General features: G+C 40.5%; 1 protein-coding gene across 2 annotated transcripts; it reads left to right on the top strand.

The window, feature by feature from the left end:
* Positions 1–1,042: 1,042 nt before the first annotated feature.
* On the top strand, positions 1,043–22,565 carry HDAC10 (histone deacetylase 10). Of its 2 annotated transcripts, XM_057415748.1 has the most exons (21): positions 1,043–1,153; positions 1,559–1,625; positions 2,500–2,634; positions 3,443–3,539; positions 4,200–4,297; positions 4,374–4,478; positions 4,692–4,760; positions 5,402–5,528; positions 6,042–6,107; positions 6,494–6,553; positions 6,906–6,995; positions 7,993–8,099; positions 9,718–9,785; positions 10,330–10,603; positions 11,062–11,152; positions 12,722–12,804; positions 13,300–13,353; positions 14,914–14,998; positions 15,430–15,615; positions 17,419–17,578; positions 21,502–22,565. In XM_057415748.1, the coding sequence occupies exons 2-21, from the start codon at positions 1,561–1,563 to the stop codon at positions 21,525–21,527; spliced, it is 2,046 nt and encodes a 681-aa protein (XP_057271731.1). In that variant the 5' UTR covers positions 1,043–1,153; positions 1,559–1,560; the 3' UTR covers positions 21,528–22,565. The 2 variants fall into 2 exon arrangements, with proteins under 2 accessions (XP_057271731.1, XP_057271732.1); XM_057415749.1 differs by lacking the exons at positions 1,043–1,153; positions 1,559–1,625 and having other exon boundaries at positions 2,065–2,634; positions 3,443–3,543.
* Positions 22,566–23,216: the final 651 nt, after the last annotated feature.

Raw genomic sequence — 23,216 nt, 5'->3', positions numbered from 1 at the left:
GGCTGCCCCATCCCTGGCAGTGTTCAAGGGCAGGTAGGACAGGGCTTGCAGCGACCTGGTCCTAGTGGGAGGTCTCCCTGCCCATGGCAGAGGATTGGAACTGGATGATCTTAGGGTCCTTTGCAACCAAACCATTCTGTGATGACCTGCTCAGAACTGGCAGGAGAAGCATTGGCACCTGGGCTTGGTGCAGAGAGGTTTGGGCTCTGGTGCTGCCTGCTGGGAATGGGAGTCTTGCTGCTCTGCAAAAACGAAGGAGCAATCAGTTAAAGTTTTTATTTTATTTATATTAAAGGACAGCCTGCAGGCCAGGGGTGGTGGGTTTTTTTGTTTTTTTGATTTGGTTTTTTTTTTTTTCCTTGCTTTGTTGGTGGTGTTGTTTTGGTAGGTTGGTTGGGTTTGTATTTCTCTTGGATTTGTTACATACTAAAACCCAGCTCCCGTGGTTGAACCAGCCTTGGCATTACAACACAATCCAGCCCGCCAGGCACACTTCACATTGCTCTGGCAAAGTGAACGTTTCTTTGGTGTGTACTTCAGGGCCCCCCGGGACGCAGCGATGTGAGGAACAGCGGCACTACTGAGGCCGAAAACCAGGCTCAGGGGCTCCCATCCCGCTCCCGCCGCTCTCAGAGCCGGCCGCAGGGCGGGGACTCCCGCCGGCACTCCCAGAGTCGCCGCCGCGGGAGGAGCGTTCGGCCGAGCTGCGGCGCTCCCGGCGGCTGGGCCCAGGCGGCGGCTGAAGCGTGCCGGCTTCCCGCCCTCACCGACTCCGGAGGCTGGACCTGCCCGCGGCCTGCGGGGTGGCCCGGGCGCGGCAGTCCCACCGGGAGGGCGCCTGGGGCTGCCGGGCTTCCTCGGCAGGCGGGCGGCGCGGAGCAGAACGGGCCCGCTGTAACGCGCCCTCCGGCGGCTCCAGGGCTTCGGTGTAGGCGGCCTGGCGGCCCAGTGTGCACCTTAACCCTCTTTTTCACACCGGTTTCTTTGTTTCTCTTAAATGCTTCGGGGGTTTTGGAAGACCGATAGAGTTTTGAACCCAGCAGACCCCTATAACTGTGTCGTCCGCGGTGTATAGGATGCTGCTTTTCAACTTCGTGGCTTTATAACTTAAGTTTTCACAAGTTGCTGTTTCCCTTCACATCAGCCGTGTCAGGTAAGTATCTCTGTGTAATGGCAGATGAGGAGGCCGGTGCTCAGGTCCTCAGCAGTCTTTGCGAAGCTGAGCGTGGACTAGAGGGGCTTGGAGGGGTGACACAGCCCCTTCACCTACACCACAAAGCCCTGCACCCAGGTCTCCAAAATGCAGGTAATCTTGAATCCTGCCTTCATGCATCCGGTTTCGAGTTTGCATTGCTGCCTGGCTCCTCCAGGAGGAGTGCTAAATGATTTTCTTTGATTTTGTTCTGTTAAGTACAAAGCCTAAAGTGCAGAATTGTCCTGCAGCAGATATGTGTACATATAGTCTCACTAGCTAATATAATATTAAATTTGTTTTAAGAGATTTTCTTTCCTGCCTGAAATACATGTCTTGGGATTTTTGTTTTGGTTATGTCTGTAGTAATGGCTTCGGGAACAGCGCTGATTTATGATGAGGAGATGACCACTCACAAACTACTTTGGAGAGAGTAAGTCACTGCCGTCGTTTTCATTAATAGATTCTTACCAGGACTTCTGAGAGAAGTACCAAGTAAATGCAGGTTTTGTAAATGTAATAGGAAACACCCAGTGGTAGATAACACTGTAATTTTCCTAGTAAATGGGAAGTCTTTCCTTTTGTAGAAAAGTTTTTATTTTATTCCCAGTTTGCATCCAGGTGCTGTGATGATAGTCTGAAACTGGATTTGAGAAGCTTTAGGTCTCCAGGCTGGCAGGCCTTAACAAGAAGTGTTAGGTTTAGGCATCTGAGTAGCCCCCTAAATAAAGTATTTTAAGCTAATTAAATAGTTTATAAACCTAAAGGATCATTTATCTTGTAGATGTGATATATGTTTATGAGCATATGTGGATATACTCACTCAGATAAAAGCTGACAAATTCAGTTAGAGATTGGTATATGACACTTGCCTAAATTTACATAGATTAGGTTAATACCTTTGCAGTGCCAGAGTACCAGCCCATTGTTGTCTTCTCTCCCAAACCCACTTCTCCCCTGTTCACCTTCATTGTAATCTACAGCTTTTCATTTCAGCATTCCTGTGTCTGTAGTTAAGCATTGCTACTTTCAGTGGTGAGAGGGCAAACAAAAAATGATGCCATGGTGTTTCTTTTTGATTTAAGAACCATACATATTTTTCAGCTTGCATATTTTAGAAGCAATTTTTGGCCCAATTCCAAAGCAAAGAGTGTTTAAAGACTGTATTTCTCTTTTAATCCCACATATCACTCTATGAGGGTAATGAATGTTCTTACAATGCGAAATTAAAAGCTAGGCATTATGAAGTGTATTTGTTAGCTGTGGTAGTATGATTTTATAGTGATACTATTATTGCTTATTTTTAGTCCTGTTTGCGATATTGAAGTGCCAGAAAGGCTGTCTTCCTCTTATACGCAGCTGAAGTGTTATCATTTGTTGGAAAGATGTGTCCATGTGCCTGCCAGAGAAGGAAGCGAGGAGGAGATCCTGTTGGTTCACAGGTCTGAAACATACTTTCATCACCATTCAGGTTAATTCAATGAAGTAACAAATCTCATACTTCTAGGTCATACTTCACTCCATTTGAAAAGATCTGCTCCAAAACTTCCAGTGACTTCCAGTAATTTCAATGGAAAATGCATCACACTCAAAGTTAGACAGATGATGTTCAGTATGGTGTAGGTGCTGAAGTATGAATCTGCTATTCCACTGAATCCCCATTCTCACTCTTTGGGTTCTTAAGCAATGAATGCTGATTTATACATAGGATCAGAAGTAAACTTCTAATCAAAATTGTGAAGAGACTTCAAAATGTGTAGAAAAATGAGTATTTTTTTAGAAAGATAATAACCTTATGTTTCTTCCAAGTGTCTTTGAGATAGAGCAAACTGAACAGAGAAACTTCACAGCTAATTCTGTCGGGGAACAGCAGCTTGCCCATTCTGAAGTCATGGCAATGAAATCTGCTCTAGTATTTTTCATTTCAGTGTGATGATTTTGCAGCCAACTGCATATGGTTCTGTGTGCTGCTTGTACACTCATTTGCAGTTGTCAGGGAGTGTGAGGGCAGCCTTCTGAGAGGCATGGGGAGTCGGGAGCAGAGCATGATGACATATAAGAACCCTTACTTTCAAAGCGCTCCTTACTTTTTTCACTACACCCTGCAACTGGCATTCCAGAGTATCTATTGGACTTGCAAAATACCACAGCCCCTTTAAACATACGTTCTGCTACTTTTCATTGCATTTCACATTTAAAAAACCCTTTTTAATTGCTTAGTGAAGTGTTGCAACTTTCTGTCCTCTGCAGTTCGGAATACTTAGAAGTGGCAAAAAGCACCCAAACAATGAATGAAGAGGAACTGAAAAAAGTCTCTGGAAATTACGATGCTTTCTTCTTTCATCCGGTGTGTAAGTTAAATTGCTTCCTCTGTGGGAGTATTTGTGTTACTGCATCCATCCAATTGACACTTTCCTAAGTAGGGCAAAATTTGCAATACATTTTTTTGCTATTTAAATAGACTTGCATTTATGATGTTATCTGTTTCAAGTTTAGTATAATGCTATAATTTAAATTGGCTAAGTGTCCTGTCATCTGTTTTTTAATTATATCATGCCAGTATAGCTCACTACCCAAATTTTAGCTCTATTTTTGTCACTTAATGTCACTGTAGACCATTAGTGAGCTACAAATCCTATCTTGGTAACAGTTGCTCTTGAATGTTTGGCTAGATAATGCAGGTGAGGTCCTTCACGTTTTGCCTCTGTAAGGTTTCATTCCTTACTCTCAAAGAGTTATTCCATTAGTCAGTTCAGTATGTCCATCCCATGTTTCTTAACTGCTCCAGAGAGAGCATCCTTATAAAGGATAAGGTTATCACAGGTAAATCTAGTCAAAAGCATATTGGAATCTGTGTTGTAAAATAATGCTTTCAACTATCTGCATACAACTTCAGTTGGGTAGAATTATCTCCAGACAATTTGCTGTTGGGGTACAAAAGCATGTCACATGTAATTACTTTAAATAAGCTGATTAGTGATTGATGGCAACTATGAGTCTCTTTCAGAACACTTACCGCTGTGCCAAGCTAGCGGTAGGAGCAACTTTGCAGCTGGTGGATGCTCTGATGTCAGGAAAAGTGTGCAATGGAATGGCATTAGTAAGGTAAGAAAATAGGTGAGAAAGTTTTCACTTCTTACCAAAAATTCTTTTGTTGTAACTATTTAAAACTTTGGTTTAGACCTCCAGGTCACCACAGCCAGAGAAGTGCAGCTAATGGGTTCTGTTTGTTCAACAATGTTGCTATTGCAGCAGAATATGCAAAACTGAAATACAGTCTACACAGGTAAGTGCATGGTTGGCTCTAGAGAAGCTTTTCATACCCCAATTTGTCATTTAGATAACTCTGACATTGTACTGTTTTAGATTAATTTCTAGAGCTTTCTGGGCATCATATATGTTTTAGGTCAGTAAAACATATTAATCTATACCTATACCTCCTCTAGATTAAGATGCTGTGGTGGTTCTGCTGAATGTTTTCTTTTACTGATCTGTGCAGAATCCTGATTGTTGACTGGGATGTGCATCATGGGCAAGGAACTCAGTATATATTTGAAGAGGATCCAAGGTTTGAACAATTTTAGTTTTTTTATATTAGCTGGTAAAAGATTGCTTAACTCTGGAGAGAATAAGATTTCTTAAATTTCTAAAACTATAATTTTACAAAACATTCTCCTTGCTATTTTAGTTGTTGTTTTCTACTTGTTATAAAATAGAGGGGGAAATATAACAAAAAGAAAAATATGTAAATATACTCTATTGTAAAGAGTAGCAAACACAAAATGACTGATATGATTACCTTGGTTTGCCAGTAATAAGATCTCTCCATGTCAGTATTCAGGCAGTACATCTATTCTCTGTATTCACAGACCTCTCAGTTGAAGTATCCAAGTAGTAGTTGGATACAATACATGAGCTTTATATTGTTTTCAGAAAAGCCACAGAAGTAGGTTCTAGAAACAAGTCTGCTCTTCTAAAAATGCCCTGTCTTTGAGCTGAATGGACTGCATGCATCCAAGAAATTTTTAGCAGGTTAATTTTGCCACAGGACCTACTATGCTAAGTTTCACAGTCCAAGTCCCTTAAGAAAACTAAGGAGAAAAGACAATTCTATTTTATTACTTTCAATCAATGCAGTCACCAGGTTCAGGATATAAAGTCAGTTCCACAATAATTTGTCAAGTTGGATTTGTTATGTATATCTTTCAGTGTTTTGTATTTTTCCTGGCATCGCTATGAACATCAGGAATTCTGGCCATCACTCAAAGAATCTGATTATGATGCTGTGGGTCGGGGAAGAGGAAAAGGTTTTAACATAAATTTGCCTTGGAATAAGGTAAATGTTGTTTACAGCACAACAAAGCAAATGCAGTAGCTTTGTATCTCATGCTTTACATAATGCTTTCTGAGAAGTGTACTGCTTTTCATCCGTGGCAGATGTCTTAGCATAGTGTACATCCTTCCTGTCATTGGAATGTCTGCAGAGAAATATGGCTAAGAATGTGATAATGCTTTTTTCATTATTTTAGTTTTTTTTTTTATTTGGTTTTTGTTTTGTTTTAAAGAGGAAGATGTGCAAATATGTGCATATTTGTTTTTTCTATAATATCTTGCCATCAAATCAGAAAGTGTTTCAGGAGATGATTACATCCATCCTTGCTCAGCAGAGAACTGAAGCTCATACTTCAGTGGATATTAATGCACCTTACTTGAATTGAGTTTGTTTTACCTGACCTCATAATAAGGTTCCCTTAACTTTTGATACTATCATTCCTTAAAGTCTTAAAGAAACCTTAGAAAATTTGTTATTACAACAGGAAAATATGACCTTATTTCTGATATTTTGCAGGTTGGGATGGGAAATTCAGATTACCTTGCTGCATTCTTCCATGTGTTGCTTCCAGTGGCTTTTGAGGTATTTTTTTTTCTTCTCTGCTATATGAATAGCAAAACCAAAACCTCCTTCCTAAGTACTTCTTAAGCAGACACCTTTGAATGTTGTAGAAATACAGGAATTGCCAGTAGCATAGTTAACACCTTATTTCCGCTGGTATGACTGATGTCCTGATCAACTGAATAGTGTTTGAGGAATGTTAGCTTTTAGATATTCAATACTATGATCTGCAACTTCTCTGGAGGAATGAAAATAGTGTAAAAGTGTGATCTTAGTGTTTATTCAAGGAGAATCTTTGTGTTCATATTGTAGCTGAAATACCAGCTGAACATGGTACTGTTGAATTCCAGTACAAAATTGAAAACGGGGCATAAGAATGTGCTACAACTCTCTCTGTTTTATAACAGTTTGATCCTGAGCTGGTCATTGTCTCTTCTGGATATGATTCTGGAATTGGTGACCCCGAAGTAAGTAACTTGTGGCCTTTCTGTTGTCAGACATAAATCTGTTTTGATCTACCTCTTCAATGTCCTATGAATATCACTTTCTCTGAGCTATAAATACATGTTTGAGTCTTTAAGTTGACCCAAGCTACTCATTAAATACTACAACAAAACATGTAAAGGCAAATTATTCAATAGGCATAATTATAGTGGGGGGGTTGCACCTTTAAAGCGGTTGGTTCAGCATTTTGTTATATACAATAAAAGGCAAGTGTTCCAGTATTCCAACTCAGACTCATGTTTTTCAGATTGTATGGGGATTTTTTACCAATGTTTTGGTTCAGGGTTTCATCTCAAAATGTTTTCTTTGATTTAGGGTCAGATGAATGCCACTCCCGAAGTTTTTGCCCACCTTACCCATTTCCTGATGCAGTTGGCTAATGGCAAGCTGTGTGTCATCCTAGAGGTAATGACTTGTAAAATGTACCCCCAGGGGAAGGGTCTTTGTATTAGAGCCATGTAGGGCAAGATAGAAGCTAGGAAGTAAAAGTTCTTGACAAAATAATTTATTCTTTTTATCTTTTGAGAATCAGGAATGCAAAAATGGCTAAGGTTTGACAGTACTGTTATACATTAAAAGAAATACATGTCTTAAAAACTGGGTTTGTTTTGTTTTTTTTTTTAACTTAACATTTTGAAAAAGGAGCATATGGTCATTGTCAAAAAAATTCATATCCTCCACAAATATGTTCAGTTCTTGTAAACAGTGACTAGCCTGCTGCTCTGGACAGTCCCACACTCATTAAAATGTATTTAGTGAATAAGCTGCATTACCATTACAATTTATGTCTTAACTCCAGGAGTGCTTAAAAACCCCTTAACCTAAATATACTTTTAACTTAGTAATGGAGCCTTTACTAAATTCCCCTCCTAATGCTGATGGTGTGACTGCTCCACAGATGGTGTGCAGGAAGTCTGTCATCTGCAATCTAGCAGTTTTCAATCTGTCTTCAGTTGTTCTCCAAATTCTGCAAAACCATTAGGACAATCATGTCTTAAAAGTGTCAGGCTGAGGGAGATTTCCCATACACAGACATTTTAGAAGACAGTGATATTTGCTTTCTAAGGAGTCTTCCATCAGAATTGATGAAGATAGCATATCACAGATAGGAAAGGAGAAGGCATGTTTCCAGGGTTTGCATCAAAAAGTCATGTCTGATTTCAGAAATTAATTGAACCATGATAAAATGAGTCAAACCATAGGATGCCAGTGAATTTCAGAAAACAGCCTCTAACTTAACTGGTCTTATATTGGAAGTCATTGACTTAGATGTACTTGCGTATCATCTTCCATTTCTATAATTTCAGATATATTTCAAAAGTTTAATTGTTTTCCATGATGATATTCAGAAGGATGTTACAAGTACTTGTTCCTTAAGTGACATGAAATACCTTTTTTCTAGGGTGGGTACCATTTGAAGTCATTGTCTGAATCCGTCTGCATGACTGTAAGGACTTTGCTTGGAGATCCTATACCTCAAATAACTGGAGAAATGGCACCTTGCCTAAGGTAAGCATATGAAGAATTTTAGAACCACTCATGTATTTATCACAGAGGTAAAGATGTGCATGCTTTGAACATTTTGCTGAAGCAAGGTTTTAATGTGATGCTTTATACCATGCTTCAGGAAGTGGTACACCTGGTTTGGTGGTATATTAAGGTTTTAATATGATGGTTTATATTATCTTATTTTCTGCTCTGGATAACTTAAAAAAAAAAAAGTCAAGGTACAGTTTTGTATACGTCTGTTTCTGAAATTACTTCAAGTTGTGAGAATTTAGTGGCTTATAATTTTGGACCTTGTTATCCTGTAGAGATCTATCTCACTCAAGGCTGACACAATCCTACTGTAATCAAGGCAATGCCAGTTAACAAGAGCCAGCATTTGGGAAAGAATGTATTAGCAAGGATTAGTTCTTCAGACTTCAAAGCCATTTCATTGCTGTAGTACAGCAATAGCTGGAGCTGACCTTTCTCTTGTCAGTGAGAGCTTATTCTGTGTGGAGCCAGTTGTGATGACTCCTCCTGTTTCTGGAATTTGGAGCATCACAGCTTGGGGTGCAAAAGCACTTGACCTGAACCAAGATAATTAAACTTTGAGTCTAACTTCTTTTTGGAGACAGTAGGACTGTGTTTGCACAGTGGTGAATCTGACCTAGGAAAGCATTCTGAACCTTGGGCCTCAATCAGTCCCAGATCTAAACAGCACCTTTCTCTCTACCTGTCTATACTATCTCCCCTACATCTCCAAGTTCCATCCTCAGTCCCTCTCCCACCTCAATAGTTGTCCTGAGTTTTTTCCAGTAGTAATGCTTCTTATGCATTCTGGTGGCAGCTCCTACCAGTTGGCTGCACTGGTTAAAACTTGGATCTCAGATCAGTCAGGGAAGTGGTGTAATATACACAGGCTGTGTATAAACTCTGATGGAGCAAAGGTGGTTATTTTGCTCCAAGCACATCCCATACCCCCTGTATCACTTTTTCTCTACCAGTTCCAGCATCTGTTTGCTGGTAATACAGAGTTGATTACATATTTATCCATTATATTAGTCAAGCACCTGAACACCTTACAAATAATCTCCAAGTACACAGAATTTCTCCTGGGTTTAACATGATCTTAATTATGTTTGTAGGAGAGCTGACATAATAGGACCGTTTTCCAGTAGTTCTGCAAATAACCAGTGATAAAAGGGATTTCAACACAAAGAATAGCAGGGAATGCAATTTGCTTGGTTACTGAACAGATAGGCTTGCTTTTTTTGAGTGAATCCAATGACATCTTTACATTGTGTAGATAAAATGTCTGACAAAGACAGGTGAAACCCTGCCTCTCCTGAAGTCAGGCACAGGTGTGCTTCCTCCAAGATCAGGGTTGGGATTTCACTCCGTGTGTGTAAATGTGTGCACATACTGCATGTGTTGTTCTTCACTTTTCTTTTTCTGACTTTTGAATCTAATCTTTCCAAGCAATCTGCCCACTGGCTCTCATTCTGTTCTGTATTCTCAGAGGAGACCAGAGCTTGTTCATTTTCAGTTGGATTTTTTTTTGTTTTGCTTTTTCTTTGAGGTACATTTGTTTCCTTTATTTTCATTACTGCTAATACTGTTTATCCTGTTTCCTTTGTAGTGCTGTTGAGTCTATTCAAAATGTGAGAGCAGCCCACAAACCCTACTGGAAGTGGTTGATGTATGAAGGTAACTGCTTCTCTTTCCTCAAGCAAATGTGATTAGTAAATGGATTCATACAGAAATTCAAAATGATTAAGATTAATACCAATGGATTAAAATAATTGAACTACCAGTTCAATTCATGACTGATGAAGCAGTTTGAGGCTTCATTCAAGGCCATGTCTTCAGCTGGTCTGAAAAGAACTTCTGAAGCTGATGTTTGGCTTGATGATTATGTTTGCATCATGCCAAAAACTAGCACTTTGATATCTTTGTTTGAGGGTGCTGTTTTCTGTGTTGGAAGTATGGGCATAAGGTTTATTGTAATTTATGACCTTTTGCTAGATTAAAACAAATGTAGCAGCACTGAAAAGTAACATCTGTGGCAGGAAACATTGTAGCTGGTACATAGAAATAAATATGCATATTACGAATACAGATGTACTGTTTTGTAATCTACATCTGTACGTTAATAATAAATATAATTATTGCGATATATGTAGCCAAATGTTAACGCACTGCTCGGGGATTAATACATGTTAAGCCCCCTCTTTTTTTTTTCTCTCTCTAGACGTATCATTTTTACAAAACTTGAGCACCAAATCACACCTACTAACAAAAGCTGATCCAAGTCCCTCCACAGAGCATGAATCTAAGATAACTAACAACAACAAAATTGTTGAAGTAGAAAGGTTTTTGGAACTGCACATGAAAAACATTCTATTTCCAGTGCCTCCCATCAAAACAGCAACAACAATTGACTCTAAAGGGTCAGCACATTTTCTCCCTGGACCTGTTCATTTGGTGAAGGAAATGGACAAAAGTGAAATCAAAGCTCTTGTCAGGTTGGTCCTGTTTATTTAATTTTCAACCTAATTACGAGGATGAGAGGTCTCTGTGCAGACTGCCACCTAGCTCTGTCTCTGCCATGGCCATCTTTTAGGCTTTAGTCTACTCAGTTATAGTCAGAGTTTCTTCTTTTGAAAAATTAAGACATTGGTGTTAGTTATCACTCACAGCCTTTAGTTTAGTTCTTTGAAGTACTTAATCAAAATACTTTCAGATAAAACTATTTCAGTGGAGATATATAGATAAAACTGTTAGATAATTAGATAATATTAGATAATAGATAAAACTATTTCAGTGTTATCATCTTCCTGATAGAGCTGGGGTTTTGAGAATCAATGTGTAGCACCTATATAAATATTACAGCATCAGTACTAACTGCAAAATACTGTTAACTGTGTCCTTGTTGAACATATTGCCTCTAATCTAAGTTTTCTTCATATCATTTATTTTACAGTGGCTTTTACGTAGACATTGTGAAAGAGGACAAAACTCTGTTCTCTCTTGGCAGTGTGTTGGCTGTCCTAGATAAAATACTTAAGAAGGAGGTAATAATAAACTGTTTCAATCTTGGGGGTGGAGGAGGCTAGGAGGAGAGTTAGCTTCCTCTGACTTTTCCTTCTACTGTATTGTTGTCCAGATATTAGTTACTGTGTAGTTCACAACCCTCCTATCCTCATCTAGAATGTGCTTAACTACAAGAATATTCAAGATGAAAAAAAATTATGTAGGGATTGTGGTTAACCCAAAGACATCTTTCTAATGATCTTTGGGCAAGACATTGTGTTGCCCAAAGAATATGAGCCAGTAAGAACCTTCTCATCACTATCAGACACAGAGGTGAGCCATGCATTCTGTCTTCCAGCTGAGGGGAGCAGAAGCTGGTGTGTCAAGCACTAGTGAGCAGCAGCAAGAAATCTGAACATGAAATGTAAAAAAAATTTCCTCTCTTAATGCACAGTTTTGCCTCCTGTCTTTAGGGGAGACTTCTGCATTACCTTTCAGTACAAGATGCCGTGCTGTGTGCAGCTGCACCCATTTGCCATTATCTGTACAACAGCTTACTCATAGTAAATTTTGATTTATACATGCACACACCCCCTGCCAGCTAGTGAAGCTGTTAAAACCCCCACTGTGCTGTGATTCTGAACAGAGTAATTCCAGCTCGGCATTCTGATTCTTGCAGGGTCAGGAATGAAGAGGAGGCAGGCCGGGAGGGTACATGTTTGTATTTATGTATAAAAAGTTGGAGAAGCAAAGAGGAAAAATTGCAAACAAGTTAAGAATACTACATCATAATAAATTAGTCTTTCCCTTTGAAGAAAAAGCTCTTTCTAAAGTACCAGGCCAGCAAGTAAGAGTAACTGCCAGAATGGCCTTTTTCTTTTAAGCCACCTTCTTGTTGTTGGAACGGATATATGTAGATCTCAAGGACAAACTTCTAATGTTGTAGACTGCTCATACCTCCGGGAAAGACTATAAATAGAAAAAAAAAAAGTAAAGAAATAGAACATCCCATGAGCTACAGAAGCTAAGCTGAGCTTTTTGTGTTGACATATACAAAGAGGAGTGAGCAGAGAGAGCATGCATTATCTTTTTGCTTAGCTTTCATGTGAAGTTCAAAGCACTACATAACATAAATGAAACATGAAAGGCTGAGTGAGTAATACCGCCATTGAATTTTCCAGAAAGGAATAGCTTGCCTAGGTTAAAGGAAGAGTCAGAATTAGAATTCAGGGATGACCTCCTTTACATAGGATGTATATTTCTGATGCAGTTTGCCTACTGGCGCACTGAGTGTATCCAGTCTGCAGGCTATCTAAGAGAACCAGTAAATATGACCTTCTCCTGCAAAAGCTATTTTTACAGTTGCCTTTTAGCACAGCACCATACTTACGAAGTTACAGAACAGCCCTTGGCATAACAATCAACTATGGCCTTTCTGTAGGAAATGAATTAATAACATTTTCTTAACCCTACTATGATAGATCAATAAGATTCTTTTCATACAGCAGTAGCTTTGTTTGAATGTCACATCTAAACAAGAAAAAAGACAGTTGATACAAAAGACATCATCTTGTGCAGCATTAATTCTGAATGAGAAATCTATTTTGCAGGTATGCAATGGAATTGCAGTATCCCCCACTGCTGTGTCTGTTCCTGTTGCACTAAGACATTCTGTTCAGTTTGGATTTCAAAGGTGAATTTGTATCTTCTGCATTTGGGGATGTTTGACAAAATGTAAAAATAAGATACTGGGTGTTTGAAGTATGGCAAACAGCCTTCAAAGCCTTAATTTTAAAACAAATAGCATCTCCATATGCAAAGCATTTTCAGTATCTAGTTAGGCAATATTGTAAATGCTAGTGAACCCCTTTTGCCTTACCAAAGGCAAAACACTTGTAAGGATGACTGCTGTGCTAGCCTATGTTTTCTTTGTCAGATTTTTATTGTCTTTGGTCCAAGTACATTATCTTGGTTTCATTTTTTCTGGAAAGTATTTGGTGGGTGAAAAGAACTTCCCTTGAGCTGTCATAAATGTTTTTTCTTTGTACTTTTAATGGATCAAATTCAGAAACAATATACATTATTTTTATGCATGTAATCTACATGCAAACTCTTTAAACAAATTGCACTAATAGAAAAAAATACTTGTGGATATAAATGTATGCATATTTTTCTTTGTTTTCTGCAGAGTGCTTTGTATATTTGTTGGGGACATGCAAATCAGACCAAATACAGAAGATGGGTGAGATTTCTCTTTACTTCATAGAATCATAGAATGTTTAGGTTGGAAAGGACCTTAAGATCATCTAGTTCCAACCCCCCTGCCATGGGCTGGGACACCTCGCACTAAACAGTGTTGCTTAAGGCTCTGTCCAGCCTGGTCTTGAACACTGCTAGGGATGGAGCATTTACCACTTCTTTGGGCAACCTGTTCCAGTGCCTCACCACCCTCACAGTAAAGAACTTCCTCCTTACATCCAATCTAAACTTCCCCTGTTTAAGTTTTAACCTGTTACCCCTTGTCCTGTCACTACAGTCCCTAATGAAGAGTCCCTCCCCAGCATCCTTGTAGGCCCCCTTCAGATACTGGAAGGCTGCTATGAGGTCTCCACGCAGCCTTCTCTTCTCCAGACTGAACAGCCCCAACTTTCTCAGCCTGTCTTCATACGGGAGGTGCTCCAGTCCCCTGATCATCGTGGAGGCCCTCCTCTGGACTTGTTCCAACAGTTCCATATCCTTTTTATGTTGAGAACACCAGAACTGGACACAATACTCCAGGTGAGGTCTCACAAGAGCAGAGTAGAGGGGCAGGATCACCTCCTTCGACCTGCTGGTCATGCTCCTTTTGATGCAGCCCAGGATACAGTTGGCTTTCTGGGCTGCAAGCGCACACTGAAGCCGGCTCATGTTCAGTTTTTCATTGACCAACTTCAGGGATTCACATCCCAAAGGCTTTATAAATGTTTATGAGTTGTCGATATGTATGGTGAAATCTGCACCAAGGATTCAGTCATGAGATGTTGTTCATTAAGTTTAGCATAAGACAAAATACAGAACATCCCCAAATATATCTCTGAAGAGAAACTGCTATCTCTAAATGCCACTTTAAGATTTAGGTTTAAAGAATAATCCCTCTATATGATATGAAAATTAGATTGTTACTGACATAGAATATTGAAAATATAAAGTAATAAAGAAGACATGTAATTTGCCCTAATATAATAACTAACATTATTGTTAGTATCGAATTGTATATAACAAAAACCCCAACCCCCCAGAGATTTGGTAGTGGCCTAAGGCTGACATCATGTCAATTCTCAAAATTAAATAAACATCCCTAGGCAATAGCCACAGTCTGCTCTGTTTGCAGCATTCCAGATTGTGATTTAGGGCTCATTTTTTAAAGCACTTTTCTGTGTGATTGGGACTTCAATAATGTGACCTTTTTATTTCAGACACTAAAATGACTAAAAACCATGTGCACAGTCTTCCTATAACTGTAGGGGGCACATGCTGTAGATGCAGAGTTCCTTATTGGAAGTAATCTTTACTTATCTATAACTTTTTTTTTGCCACTTCCCCTTTTTCTTAAAAGTAATTTACCCATAGTTTTCAATACTCTTCTTTAAAAACTACCTTAAAAATTATTTCCATTTTAATTAGTGTTTACATTAAGGCATGTACTAATGCAAATAGTTACTTGCTCCTGTGTTATGAATTTGTATTTAAAGAATGATGAAAGAAAAATTCTGTCTCATTGGAAGTTGTTGATTAAATACTCAGATGTGGTGTTTATTTACAGAAAAGTACTCATGGTACATATTTGTGAGAAAGAAGAGTTTGGAAAGACCAGCTCCAAACACTATATTTCTCTAAGCTGGAAAGAGGTAAGATTCACTTTCTGGAAACAACGTTAGAGAAAAATGTTTTAAACAGTAGAATATATTTACAGATTCATAAAATGTCACTGAGAATCACACCTCTCACTGCAATTTGGACCTTTGAAAACACTTCCTTTTCTTGCCCTTGCCAAGGTACTACTCCTTCACAGATCTGTAGAGTATATTAGAATGCACAGGGCTGTGGAAACCTTCAGTAGCTACTGGGGTTCATCTTCAAGAAGGCAGAGTTAAAGCGTGAAGACATTAAAGAATAGATAAATAATCTGCATGCTTAATGTAAAAATTGCTGTGAGAATAGATGAGTGTCCAATTTCCTAGGTCAATCAAAAGCTTTTTGAGATTCACCTTACTGTTTTGGTTTATATCTGGGAATCTGGGGCTTTACCTGTGTGCTAAACAGTTTCTTGTTGTTAAAGGATGCCAAAGGAAATGATTTCTTTCCTGCTGTACTTGGAGTAATTCTTCCTGTAGCATACAGTTATCAACCAAACTTGACAGTAATAGCTGTTGGACCAAACAGGAGCCTTGGAATAAGTGGGATTTCTCTGCTTTTTGCTTTGCTACAAGGATTAGCTGAATCTCGCATTTTTGCAGTGATTGAGGTAAGAAGTAGTGCTAAGCTGTGGTATTTCAAAGTGGCTGGGACAGAACTGAAATCAAACAGCAGCACGTGTAGTATGAACTGCTTCCAGGCTGCCTAGTAGAAGATATTGGCTGTACCTATACTGCCTTTGGTACCCCTGAGTTCATGATGCAAGCAGCCTAAATTTCTTTCTGTCCTGAGAACAAGACACAGCTGAGTACTGGGCTGTAGGCAGCCTCCATCACTGAGAAGCTGAGGTATGAATGCAAGCCCATGGTTATGTCTATGAACAGTAGATGTTCTGACAATTTGCTACAACTTCCCTTTCCACCTGGGATTCATTCCTCAAAGCTGTCTCTTGAAAAGAGATACTTGTGTCTGTTAACTGTATGGCCTCTTTCCATGAAATGTGACTGTAAGCGGCCCACTGTAAGCGGCCCATTGGCCTGTTTATCATAAACCACTAAATTTCCTCTTCTTCTCTCCCCCATGCTGTACTTTATCACACATGATTTCAGTCATGCAGAAGGTAAATCAGAATGGCACATACCCTTTAAGTGGCCTTAACTGCCGTAATACATAACTGAGTCCCAATGTGTTTCTGGTAGAGAGGATGGCAAAGGAAATGAAGAATATACGGATCTTTCCCTAGTCTAGTTTTTCCACACATCACCACCTTAAAGATTTCTAAATTTAGGAAGTCAGACGCTGTATCCAGACCTGTGTGTGGTAAGTGTGAGCATATTTTCCATGAATTTATCTAATCTCTTAAAGAACTCAGTTTACACTCTTGGCCCCTGCAGCATCCTGTGGCTGTAACACGATTCCTGTCTGTGTTCTGTGAAACAGTAACTTTTGATTGCTTTTGTGCCTTCTAACTCTTCTTTAATGAGAAACAACTAGTAATTGTTCACATATTCTTATCTGTTCCCCAGCAAGTATCCACTTAAAGATACACTATTCATTTAGTTGGCAGTTAAGTGGGTTTTGACATACTTAATTCTGTAGTGTTCTCAAATGTCATTTAATTTGCAGTGCTGATATGTAAGCTGTCCAAGCTACAATAATTTGTACATTGATATGCAGTAGACATGAATAGTGTATTTGCATGTTACTAATTAGGAATATGAAATGGAAAGAATTATTGGTATTCTAAAGGGAAACTGGGAGGTAAAAAGGAAGTTGGGTATGCATCATTTCGAAATGGCTGGTACTTTTATACTGGTACTGTGCAGGTAGCTCCATAATAAGTTTATGTAATTTTTGGGGAGTTTCTAATCCATGTGTTTGGCTTTTTAGAATAATTGAAAAATACTTCTGTCTCTTAAAAATAAAATAGTGTTGCAGTCTTCCAAATTAAATAATCTTCACATGCTATCAACATTTCACGATAGAATTTCTGTGAGCAAATGATATTGATTTGAACTGTCGGAGTCCAGAAAAGTCACTTCTTGATGAAGGAAAATATATCTCTATTTTCTACCTATAGAAAGTAAATGGTGCACGAAATAAACAAGCTGCATGGCCCCCTTCCTGCCTAATATTTTCTGTCTTTAACCCAGCATTATTTCTTTTCAGTCACTAAAGGAAAACTGAGATTACTTCTCTGAAAGAAACAAATTTTACAGGAGATAAAAAATAATTTGCCTTTATCAGTAAAACCTTCTCCATTTTGACACATTTTTATTTGAAAAAGGAAAGTTCCTCATTCTTGCTACTAATACTAGTAACTTAATTACAAAAGCTTGTTTTAAAGTACTCCATGTATTACTGAAACGAAGAAAGTTTGGTTACCAGAAGTATTTTTTTTCTTCTTAAATAGGATACGGAGATAAACTTAGTGCAAAGTGTAGCCAAAGCATTAGTGGGTACTTCTACACCTCACTTTGGAGTTTTTGTACCTCCTACCCAGGAAAAAGTAAAACAAATAAAAATATTAAGAGACCAATTTCAGCAGGAATGGAAAATGCTTCAGTGTTCAGGTAAGCTGTCTGGTTTTATCTTTAGATACGCAAGTTTCTGAAAAGATGGTAAAAAAAACAGCTGGATCCTTGTAGTCAGTGGGATATTGAAGTCAGTGGGAACAATTGATCTAATGTGAAAAGCATGAAATTCTGAATGCTTTAATTCTGCCACTTCAGCCAGAAGGCACCAAAATTCATAGCATAGTAAGTGTACCCTTGGGAACTTTGAATACTGTTACTCCAAAATCTTGAAGTGAAACTACCAAAATGTTAAATGCTTAAAGAACAGTTAGTAAGATGTGAGATGTGCACTGGCTCTGACTCCTAATGTGTTTTCTGAATATAGTGCCAAATCAGGTGACACTTTCATGCATTCATCCCATCCACAAATAACTTCACTGAACAGACTACTACCCGCTGCTGGTCTTCCAGACAGGTGAGGAGTAAGCTGCTTCCCGCAGTCTGAGGGGGATGAAGAAAGACTACAGGGCCTTGGGGCAGATGGTGAAAGAGTCTGGGGCTCAAGTGATCTTCTCCTCTCTCCTTCCATCTTCCACTGATGATGTGGGAAGGAATGGGAAGATTCAGTTCATAAACGATTGGCTTTGAGACTGGTGCTACAGGCAGGGCTTTGGATTCTTTGATAACAGCTGGTTTTATAGGGCACCAGTCTGGACAATGACAAGTGGGAAAGGTTTGTCTCACAGAGGCAAAAGGATGCTGGGGCACGAATTAGCAGGGCTCATTTGGAGGGCTTTAAACTAGATTCGAAGGGGGATGGGGTTGTAGCTGGGCTTGCCCCAGTGGGGCAGCGCTCCAGAATTGATGAAGACTGGGAGGCCCCCTATAATCCTAGGGTGAAATCGGTGTGCTCAGCTCGCTCCCTGGAATGTCTGTACACAATGCGTGCAGCATGGGAAATAAGCAGGAGGAGTTAGAAACCTGTGTTAAGTCAGGAGATTATGATCTGGTGGCAATTAGAGAGACGTGGTGGGACAGCTCACATGACTGGAATATAGTCATGGAGGGCTATGTCCTCTTCAGGAAAGACAGGCCAGCCAGGAGGGGTGGTGGGGTTGTTCTTTATGTGCAAGAGCAACTACAATGCACTGAGTTCTGTCCAGGGACAGATGACGAGCGAGTTGAGAGTCTGTGGGTGAGAATTAAGGGGCAGGCTGGCAGGGGCGATATTGTTGTGGGTGTCTGTTACAGACCCCCAGATCAGGGTGAGGAAGTTGACGAGGCCTTCTACAGGCAGCCGAGAGCGGCCTCACAGTCACAGGCCGTGGTCGTCGTGGGGGATTTTAACTTCCCTGATGTTTGCTGGAAGGACCACTCAGCAACCCAGCCACAGTCCAGGAGGTTCCTCCAGTGTATGGATGATAACTTCCTCCTGCAAATGGTGGATGAGCCAACCAGGAGAGGAGCGCTGCTGGATCTCATCCTCACTAACAAGGAGGGTCTGGTCGAAGCAGTAAGGGTTGAGGGCTGCCTTGGTTGCAGCGACCACGAGATGGTGGAATTCAGGATCTTGTGTGGTAGGACCAGTAGAATAGCAAGTAGAATTGCAACCCTGGACTTTAGCAGGGCAAACTTTGGCCTTTTCAAGCAATCCCATGGGCAAGGCTGTTTGAAGGTAAAGGGACCCAAGATAGTTGGTTGACGTTCAAGGATTGCTTTTTCCGAGCTCAAGATCGGAGCATCCCGACATGTAGGAAGTCAAGGAAGAGGGCCAGGAGACCTGCGTGGCTAAATAGGGAATTGCTGGGTATGCTCAAGTGGAAGAGGAGAGTTTACAGGTCATGGAAGGAGGGGCTAGCCACTTGGGAGGAATATAAGGCTGCTGCTAGAGGATGTAGGAAGGCAGCTAGGATGACTAAGGCCTCCTTAGAATTAAACCTGGAGAGAAGGGTCAAGGACAGCAAAAAGAGCTTTTTCAAATACACAGCAGATAAAACTAACACCAGAGGCAATGTAGGCCCACTGATGAACGGGATGGGTGCCCTGGTGACAAAAGATACAGAGATGGCAGAGTTACTGAATGCCTTCTTTGTCTCTGTCTACTCTGCTGCAGGCAGTCCTGAAGAGCCCTGTACCCCTGAGACCTTAGATGAAGTCAGGTCAACGGAGCGGTTTCCCTTAGTCGATGAGGAATGGGTTAGAGACCAGTTGAGCAATCTGGACATCCATAAATCCATGGGTCCAGATAGGATGCACCCGCGGGTGCTGAGGGAACTGGCGGAAGTCATTGCTAGACCACTCTCCATCATCTTTACCAAGTCTTGGGAAACGGGAGAGGTGCCTGAGGACTGGAGGAAAGCAAATGTCACTCCAGTCTTCAAAAAGGGCAAGAAGGAGGACCCGGGTAACTATAGACCGGTCAGCCTCACCTCCATCCCTGGGAAAGTGATGGAACACCTTATCCTTGGTGCCATCTTAAGGCGTATCAAGGATAAGAGGGTTACGAGGAGCAGTCAATATGGCTTCACCAAGGGGAAATCAGGCTTGACCAATCTCTTAGCCTTTTATGAGGAAATAACACGGTGGATGAATGATGGCAGAGAGGTGGATGTGGTCTATCTTGACTTCAGCAAAGCATTTGACGCAGTCTCCCACAGCATCCTCACAGCTAAATTGAGGAAGTGTGGTCTGGATGATCAGGTAGTGAGGTGGACTGTGAGCTGGCTGAAGGAGAGAAGCCAGAGAGTTGTAGTCTATGGGGCTGAGTCTAGTTGGAGGCCTGTAACTAGTGGAGTGCCTCAAGGGTCAGTACTGGGACCAGTATTATTTAATATATTCATCAATGATTTAGATGAGGGAATTGAGTGTACTATCAGCAAGTTTGCTGATGACACTAAGCTGGGAGGAGTGGCTGACACGCCAGAAGGCTGTGCTGCCATCCAGCGAGACCTGGACAGGCTGGAGAGTTGGGCAGGGAATAACTTGATGAAATATAACAAGGGAAAGTGTAGAGTCCTGCATCTGGGCAGGAACAGCCCCAGGTTCCAGTATAGGTTGGGAAATGACCTGTTAGAGAGCAGTGTAGGGGAGAGGGACCTGGGGGTCCTAGTGGACGACAGGATGACCATGAGCCAACACTGTGCCCTTGTGGCCAAGAAGGCCAATGGCATCCTGGGGTGTATTAGAAGAGGGGTGGTTAGTAGGTCGAGAGAGGTCCTCCTTTCCCTCTACTCTGCCCTGGTGAGACCGCATCTGGAATATTGTGTCCAGTTCTGGGCCCCTCAGTTCAAGAAGGACAGGGACCTGCTGGAGAGAGTCCAGCGCAGGGCAACGAAGATGATTAAGGGAGTGGAGCATCACCCTTATGAGGAAAGACTGAGGGAGCTGGGTCTCTGTAGTTTAGAGAAGAGGAGACTGAGGGGTGACCTTATTAGTGTATATAAATATGTAAAGGGGGAGTGTCACGAGGATGGAGCCAGGCTCTACTCAGTAGCAAACAATGATAGGACAAGGGGTAATGGGTACAAACTGGAACACAAGAGGTTCCACTTAAACTTGAGAAGAAACTTCTTCTCAGTGAGGGGAACACTGGAACAGGCTGCCCAGGGAGGTTGTGGAGTTTCCTTCCCTGGAGACATTCAAAACCCGCCTGGACACATTCCTGTGTAACATTACCTAGGTGTTCCTGCTCCAGCAGGGGGATTGGACTAGATGATCTTTTGAGGTCCCTTCCAATCTCTAGCATACTGTGATACTGTGTAACTCAGTAGTTATTAGTCATGCTGAGGTACTGCAGATAAACTTGTTTTTCAACGGAAAAAGCAAGGATAAAGGTGGGCATCTCTCTGAAGGAGAATGCCCATCTCTCCTTCAGAAGAAATGGCGAAGAGCAGTGTTCTGGTTCCAATAAAAATGTTCTTACTGGGTTGGGAATTGGGGTATGATCTTTGATTAACAGTTCTTCTTACTGGTCTTTTCAGTGAAGGATGGGATTTCAAGAAGTTGACTTCAGAATCATTTTACACAGCAGAAGAAAATGTGTTGCTGTTCATGTTGCCTTTTAAATCACCAGGAAAAGAGCTGGTCAATCTCTAAACAGAGTGAGGGTCATTCACAATTATCTTCTGTTTTTAAAACCGTTTAAATGAGTATTTTCAGCTGGAGAACTCTGCAAATTCTATATCGGCACTAGTTATTTGGGACTGATGCCTGAAACAATTCCTGTACTTCATGACTACAAACTGGGGCCTGTGTCGTTTGTGACATTGTAAAGCAGGCTTGTATGCAGTAGCTTGACTCAAGTTCAAGAATTCCAGAAGACAGGCATCTGAAATGAGCAATCATAACAGCCAAAACATTTTAGTACTATTCAACATTATGCAAAAGTGCTTACACTGCTGCCACTACCAATGCTTCATTGGGAGTTTAAACTTAACAACCATTATCATCACAAGTGTGATACAGGACATGCACACACTGTAGGTGTTCAGCTGCTTTTCTTCCTTTTTACAACTGACAACTGTCCATTAGAAAAATTAAAAGAACAGACAATGTTAGGTGAATCCTTTGTATCAGATTATGAAATAAAATTTCACTTGTGATGATAATGGGAATGGGCATGAGAAAAAAAAAGAAAAATTGCATTTATAACCTGACATAATTGAATAGAGCAGTGTAGAGGGGACTTCACTCACCCTTCTTTCCAAACGTAACTTGTTTCTGTGACAGATAAAAACCCCAAACCCCCAGAGGTTTGGTAGTGGTCTAAGGCTGACATCATGTCAATTCTCAAAATTAAATAACATCCTGAGGCAATAGCCACAGCCTGCCCTATTTTGCAGCATTCCAGATTGTAACTGAGGGCTCATGTTTAAGAGCACTTCTCTGTGTGACTGGGACTTCAATAATGTGACCTTTTAATTTTAAACACTAAAAATGATGTTTATACTGGTGTTGCTGCTGGGATCAGCTTGACATTATTTTAGTAACTAAATCTGTCTTTGCAATTTTCTGTTCTCACTGATACCCTTCTCATTGGCACTGCTTTCCAATGCCAATCCTTGAACATTTTGAACTGAAAATCTGTTTCAAAAGAAACTAAAAGCCATGTCAAGCATTTTCACAAATGAAAGTTGAAGACAATTAAGATTCTGCTTTAAACTCAACTTCAAATTCCAAAAAGTAATTACTTTAAATTGGAAGCTGTGCAATGGCAAATGTTAACTTCAGAACTTTTCAGAACAGGAGATTTTTTTTGTTAATTATTCTCTCTCCACTGGAAAAAAGAAATAAATAAATAGATAAATAAAACTGACAGTTCAGCATTTTCAAGGGTAAAAACAACGAACCCAAACATTTTCTCAGAAATAGCTTTTACTTGCCTTCATTCAGCTGAATTTTTACATGGTTTGAATTATGAAATGTCGTATTTTGCTATGTATTTTTCTAAGATCTTGATGCATTTTATTAAAACATGAATTAAGATGAAAACCGTGTGCTCTTGGTAGAACTAGTTTGTAAGTGTGGTCAGCCGGCTGCAGCCACAGTGTGCAGCCCTGGCCCCGACCGTGGTTTATTGCTCTCTGTTACCGCTGTGTTATTTCGCGTACGCTGGGCTCACCCGATACGTGCACGCACCGCAGGGACGGGTTGCACCCCGCCAGCTCTGCAGCCCGGCGCTGTTGGACCGCGCCGT

Source organism: Pezoporus wallicus, unplaced genomic scaffold (assembly GCF_028554395.1).
Source record: "Pezoporus wallicus isolate ANWC-B61680 ecotype Strahan unplaced genomic scaffold, APGP_CSIRO_Pwel_v1 contig_6966, whole genome shotgun sequence".
Classification (NCBI taxonomy): Eukaryota; Metazoa; Chordata; class Aves; order Psittaciformes; family Psittacidae; genus Pezoporus; species Pezoporus wallicus.
The sequence above is the reverse complement of the archived record's forward strand: the minus strand, read 5'-3'. Positions and strand labels throughout refer to the sequence as shown.

What these genes read in the sequence shown, in the direction of transcription:
- HDAC10 (XM_057415748.1), top strand. Translation starts at nt 1,561, where the DNA reads ATGGCTTCGGGAACAGCGCTGATTTATGATGAGGAGATGACCACTCAC. An exon ending in GAAATGGCACCTTGCCTAAG is followed by an intron (nt 8,100 to 9,717) that starts GTAAGCATATGA and finishes TTTCCTTTGTAG; the next exon opens with TGCTGTTGAGTCTATTCAAA. An exon ending in TTTCTCTAAGCTGGAAAGAG is followed by an intron (nt 14,999 to 15,429) that starts GTAAGATTCACT and finishes TTGTTGTTAAAG; the next exon opens with GATGCCAAAGGAAATGATTT.